General features: G+C 35.1%; 1 protein-coding gene across 2 annotated transcripts; it reads left to right on the top strand.

Annotated features, from left to right (window-relative positions):
* The first annotated feature begins 2,671 nt into the window (after window positions 1–2,671).
* Window positions 2,672–5,678, top strand: LOC117923462 (wall-associated receptor kinase 5-like). 2 transcript variants are annotated; one of them, XM_034841754.1, is made up of 3 exons: window positions 2,672–3,550; window positions 3,959–4,138; window positions 4,214–5,678. In XM_034841754.1, exons 1-3 carry the CDS (start codon window positions 2,752–2,754, stop codon window positions 5,407–5,409), a joined length of 2,175 nt encoding a protein of 724 aa, XP_034697645.1. In that variant the 5' UTR covers window positions 2,672–2,751; the 3' UTR covers window positions 5,410–5,678. The 2 variants fall into 2 exon arrangements, with proteins under 2 accessions (XP_034697645.1, XP_034697644.1); XM_034841753.1 differs by having other exon boundaries at window positions 3,959–5,678.
* The last annotated feature ends 577 nt before the right edge of the window (window positions 5,679–6,255 follow it).

Below are 6,255 nucleotides of genomic sequence, written 5' to 3'. Positions count from 1 at the left end.
CTTCTAATCTTTAGATCTATATCATCTTTTTGTTTTGAATGCTTCTGCTGCTAAGATCTAGATAGCCTTAGGAAGTTTTTGAATGTACCTAACTAATCTAGCTAGGGCTTGGGAATAGAGTGATCCAAATTCCCTACAAAAAGAATAAGTGAGAGATGACCTTAGCAAAGTCCACAACCTCCATTATCAAGTCCATCTTAATTTGGGTCTATCACCATCCCAACGATGGGTTAGGTTTAAGGAATTAAGGGTATGAACTTTCCATATGGACAAGACTACCTATTAGTAGTTGAAGCAACCACCCCAACAATGGTGTTTTTCACATGATAAATTTGATGTCAAGAATAATGGTTATATATTTATCTTGGATATGAACTAATTGAATCACCCACCATGGTCCCACTTACATAGTCCAAACTAAAACATAAAAGGTATGTTGAGCTTGCCTTGAGGTTAAATAAGGCAAGAAGATCAATTTGACAAGGTCTCTACCTAGTAATACGATCATGACCTACCCAATGCAGGCTTCATTCTAACAAAAGGATATAAAGTCTTAAGAACTATACTTTTTTGCTAAATTAATTTATATTTTCCTTATAGTGAATGCTCAATAATCAATGCCTAGTTTACTTTTTGTTACAATAATTATGTCATATAATCTTATCAAACTTATTCTTACTAATAATAAATTAACTGAACCAAACTATGTGGATTGGAAAATAAATTTGGACATAGTTCCAAATACCCCTAATGAATAATCTACGCAAGAAAAGAGAGATGCCTATCACAGTTGTCATAAAGCTGATCAAAAGGCCAAGTGTATCAAACTCAAATCTTTGGATGATATGCTCTAAACTCATTTGCTTTAGGGTTAATGGAGCTATCTATAGTATGTTTTTATATTTTTTAGAGAGAAAACATTGAAGACTCTTCAAGAATTGCTTTGTTTATGCAATATAATAATCGTTTTTAGTTTCTTTTAATTCAAGAATGTTGATTTTAACTTTCTTGATGGTTTGTGTGAACACCACCACCTCCTTGAGAGGCTAACACCATCTTGAGGTGTGAAGTTTGAAAACCTAGGGTTGGAAACCACCAGAGGAACAATGGGCAAATGAAATTAATAATGACATTAATGTGAAAATTGGAAACTCTCCATGTTAGATCAATACTAGAAGTTAGAGATTCTTGGCACATTTTGATCTTGAGTTATCTCAATTAGTTCTTTCGTTACATGATCTTCAAAAAATCTATAGGAGTAGTAAGGTTTGAAAGGTTGAAACATAAACCCTAAATTAATTTCAATTTATCTAATACTAGTTAGGTATCAAAATTAATGGTAAATTAGAGTTCGGATGCAACTTTGAGTTATAGAACTTAAGTCAATCTTGCTCTAAACACTAAAGATTATAAGATCCTAAAAGCTATACGATCCTAATAAATGTAATGCCCTTGTTCACTCTAAAGTTTTACTCCTAAAGTTGGATTGTGGAACCCCTGATCTTGAATTGATAGACTACAATTAATCCTTTGAGTATTTTGCAAACTTATTTAAATTTTGTTTTAATAATTTATGTACAAGTTGCAAAAACCAATTGTCTAAATATTTTATTTTTGAGTATAGGTAACAAGAAATCAACTTTGACCTAGTTTTGGTAATTTTTATAGATTAGTTCATGAGGGTGATACCCAAAGTACTACAAAAGCCTAGGATTTCTCTATTTAGTTTTTCTTCACTAGAGTTGTTATTTAAAAAGACTTCGTATTTTAGATAACAAAAAAGAGCACATACATACCTAAAAGTGTTTGTTGTTGCAACTTGCTTAACACTTGGACCCTTAGACCCATGTTTATAGTTGGGAAAGTTTGACCATACTAGCTTCTCTTGGTCAAAATGGAAACCCCAAAATTGAACTTGGGTTTGAGTCGAGAAGCTATGCTCTAACTCATATCATTAACCAAAAAACCAACGTAGGTTTAATCCAAATTTGACTTGGCAACTCAGACCATGCTCTGGAATATAAATTGTTAGTTATTGAAAAAAAAATATATTCAGGGCTATTAATAATGCACCAAATTTTGAAAGGACCATGAGCTTACTACATAAAATTTTGTTTGAAATACAAAAATTCCTTTTCTAGGACTCCTCCAAACTGGCCCTTTTCAGCCATTGCTAGCATGATGACACTGTTCAAAATTTTTGGATGTACTTTTTGAAGTTATAGATATTAATTAAACTCAGATTAAATGACTTTGTCAATGGCATTGCTAGGAATTTTAGTCAGGGAAATTAAAAAAACTTGAGAATGAGCAGCTAGTTGCAGTTTTTATAGTGCATAACACTTATTATCCTACGAATTTTTCTTAGGAGTCAGCTTATTGAATTCCTAATCTATCTCGAGAAGTTCTTTGGCTGAAACTAAGGTTGGTGTGCTAAATATATCTGGAGCTTAGTGGATTTTATTTTTGAGTTATTAAAATTCAGTGATATATACTCTCCAAACCATCCCTTTGTGACTGATCAACTTTTTTGCAGACCCACTTTCTTCTTTAATAAAGAGATGCCCTTGCTTGTCGGATCCAACTCCGTTTTTTGACACATATCAGAGACTCATTAATAGAACTCTGCAATTCAGAAGTGCAATTTACAGTATAACAGATATGAGGATGCTTCTGCAAGTGCTAGTATCAGTTCATCTCATCACAATCATCATCTCTTTCGTATTTATAGCACAGGAAGCAGGGGCATCTATGACCAAGCCTGGGTGCCCAGAGAAATGTGGGAATATTACCATTCCATATCCATTTGGCATGGGGAAAGGTTGTTACCTGAATAGAAATTTTGAGATCACATGCAACATGTCCTCCAATCCCCCTCGTCCTCTTCTCCTCCAAGAAGTTCAACTTTTGCAGATATCAGAAGACTATCTGCGCATCAACGATATTGTTCACCATAGCTGTTTTAATAAGCAATCAGGGAAGACTAATTCATCACATGTACCATATAACAGAACTCATCATTTCAGTTACTCACACACCCAGAATGAGTTCATAGCGATCGGGTGTGACATATTTGCTTATATCACTGAGGGCAACAGTAAAACAAACGCAACTGGGTGTGCATCGCTTTGTAATACTGATAAAGACATCGCTACTGATTTTTCCTCTTCTGCTTGCTCTGGCATTGGTTGCTGCAGGACTTATCTCCAAACAGATATTTCACGGTTTTATCTGAAGATGCGCAGCATCAACATGATCACACCAATCTGGACCTCTCAACCATGTGGCCTCGCTTTCATTTCTGAGAGGAACTTCTTCATACGTCAATATTTTAACCTCTCTAGTAAATTTTTAGAGAGGAATTTGTATTTTGTTCCAGCAGTACTTGACTGGTCAGTTGGGGAAGTCTCTTGCCCTGAGGCTATCAGAAGAAAAAACTATGCGTGTGGCCAGAATACGTACTGCAATAACTCCATCCAGGGCCAGGGGTATAAGTGTCACTGCTCTAAAGGCTACCAAGGGAACCCCTACCTTGCAAACGGCTGCCAAGGTACAGTTTCATCTCCTTTTCAACATTTTTATATTTATTTTTCTTGCCACGAGGGAACATCGCGATCCTTCTTTTCTTTTCTTCTGAATCTTTGCTTCTATGATATATAAGAAAAATCAGTTGATAATTTTTGCTTCATGGAAATACTTCTGTGTTCTCTGCAAAGAAGGAATTAAAAATTATCCATGGCTCTTTGGTTATGAATAAAGGACTTATCCTTTGATCAGTTTTTTACATATCAGACCTAAAAGTCATAAGGCCATGGCAACTGTAATTTATTATAAAATGATGTGTCCTAAGGAATTTTAGGAGTAAGCAACCCCTCAGGATAAATTAAGAGTTAGAATTTTAGCTTATGAATTTCCTAAATTCTCACTAATAAATATTTTTTTCTTGTGTTCTCAAAAGATATTAATGAGTGCAACGACCCAGACGAAACTTTTTGCCTCAAGATAGCTCTTTGCACTAATGTCCCTGGCAGTTACTCATGCACTTGCCCAACTGATTACCATGGAGATGGCAAGAAAGATGGAATTGGGTGCATACGTGGCAAGCATCCACATTTGCTATCATTGGTACTTTCTCTAGGTATAAAACTTTACCATTCTCCAACACCTAGCACTCGAATCCCCTTCTCTACACTAACTTTTGTGCCCGATGTAGGTGTGGGGATTACTGTTGTTCCCTTTATCCTAATTGCTACAAGCTTAAGGTTATACCGAGGACTTGAGAAAAGAGAGAAAAAGAAAATAAAACAGAAGTTCTTCAAGAAGAATGGAGGTCTGCTATTGCAACAGCAAATTTCTTCTAGCAAGGAAAGTGTAGAAAAAACAAAACTCTATTCGGTAGAAGAGTTGGAGAAAGCAACAGATGGTTTCAATGCAAGTCGAATCATTGGTAAGGGAGGCCTTGGCACAGTATACAAAGGGATGTTATCAGATGGAACCATTGTAGCCATTAAGAAATCCAATACGGTTGATGAGAAGCAGTTAGACCAGTTCATTAATGAAGTTTTGATTCTTTCACAGATCAACCATAGGCACATAGTAAAACTATTAGGTTGTTGTCTGGAGACTGAAGTACCTTTGCTGGTTTATGAATATGTCTCTAATGGCCCCCTCTCCCACCATCTTCATGAAGAGGGTCATGTATATAGAATATCTTGGAAAAATCGGCTGCGAATTGCAAGTGAAATTGCTGGAGCCCTTGCTTATTTGCACTCGCATGCTTCTATAGCCATCTGTCATAGAGATATCAAGTCTAGCAACATATTGTTGGATGAAAACCTCCGGGCTGTACTTTCTGACTTTGGACTCTCAAGGTCAATACCCCTTGACAAAACTCATTTAACTGCATTGGTACAAGGGACATTTGGTTACTTGGATCCTGATTATTTTCATTCAGGTCAATTGACTGATAAAAGTGATGTTTATGCCTTTGGTGTAGTCCTTGCTGAACTTCTGACAGGAGAAAAAGCCATTTCCTTTGATAGATTTGAACAAGGTCTAGCAAGTCATTTTAGATCAGCAATGAAACAAAATCATCTGTTTGATATTCTTGATAACCAAGTTGTAAATGAAGGACAGAAGGATGATATTTTTGCTGTTGCAAAGCTTACTAAGAGATGCCTAAAGTTGAATGGGAAAAAAAGGCCAACCATGAAACAAGTTGAAATAGACCTCCAACAATTGGGCAGATTTCAGGAGCAGTTTTCTTGTCAGAAGTCAATGATTCAAGAGGATTTTTCACAACAGCAAACATTCCAGGACTACTGCACGGTAAGTGAAAGATCCCATTCCTACACATTTGGTCCAGCTGCAGAAGAAATCGTTCAAGATATTGAGGTCTTGTTTTCGTAAGGAATACAGTATGGCAGCTTGAAGCTTCAGTTGAATATTAGGTGCTTTTTGTAACTGATATGGGTCAGATGTTGGAAGGTTAAACTTTATTTAGAAAGTTTGTAAAATTATAATTAGATTTAGTCACTAAAAGTTAAGAAGAATATTTTATTTTTAATGGGTTGCTTTAGTTTCTATATTTGTGGAGTAGGTTCTAGAAGGTTTCTATATTTTGTTATTATGAGTTTCTATTTTGTTAGTGAGTATATATAAATAAGAAATTTCTCCTCAATTTGTGTTTTCCTCTATGTAATTATTTTTATTTATATTTTAATCCTCTTACTCTAACAAATTGGTATCGAACCCAAATAAAAAATGACAAGTGGAATATATCCATTTCAAGTCCTCCATCTCAACGAAGACAATGACAATCATTGGAGCTAGTATTAAGATGAAGGTTATGATTGGTTCAAAAGATGCATAGGACGATATAGAAAAAGGCTACAAAGGGATTATTTTTAGAAAATATAAATGAAAGTATCTTGAGCAAAAATAAGTGACAACTCCAACTTAATTTCGAAATAAGTTTTTCACAAATAAAAGGAATTCTCCTCGTCAAGTGAAGACACTTGAAAAATATGGGTCCACAATAACCTTGAACTATGTGGGTTTATATCAATAATCTTATGGGCTAAAGTGACTTATGTCCACCATGGGTTTGGGTCACTTAATCTAACCACTAGCTAGGTCTTAATTAATTAATTCCCCTTAATGGGATTCAATTTCTTAATTAGCATAATCCAAAAAACCAAAAATAAAAAATCATAAGGTCATGTGCAACCTTACATTGTTTTACAAAAAAAGAAA

The sequence above is a fragment of the Vitis riparia genome, chromosome 10, assembly GCF_004353265.1.
Source record: "Vitis riparia cultivar Riparia Gloire de Montpellier isolate 1030 chromosome 10, EGFV_Vit.rip_1.0, whole genome shotgun sequence".
Lineage (NCBI taxonomy): Eukaryota > Viridiplantae > Streptophyta > Magnoliopsida > Vitales > Vitaceae > Vitis > Vitis riparia.
Note: the sequence above shows the minus strand (reverse complement) of the source record. Positions and strands in the feature narration are given on the sequence as shown.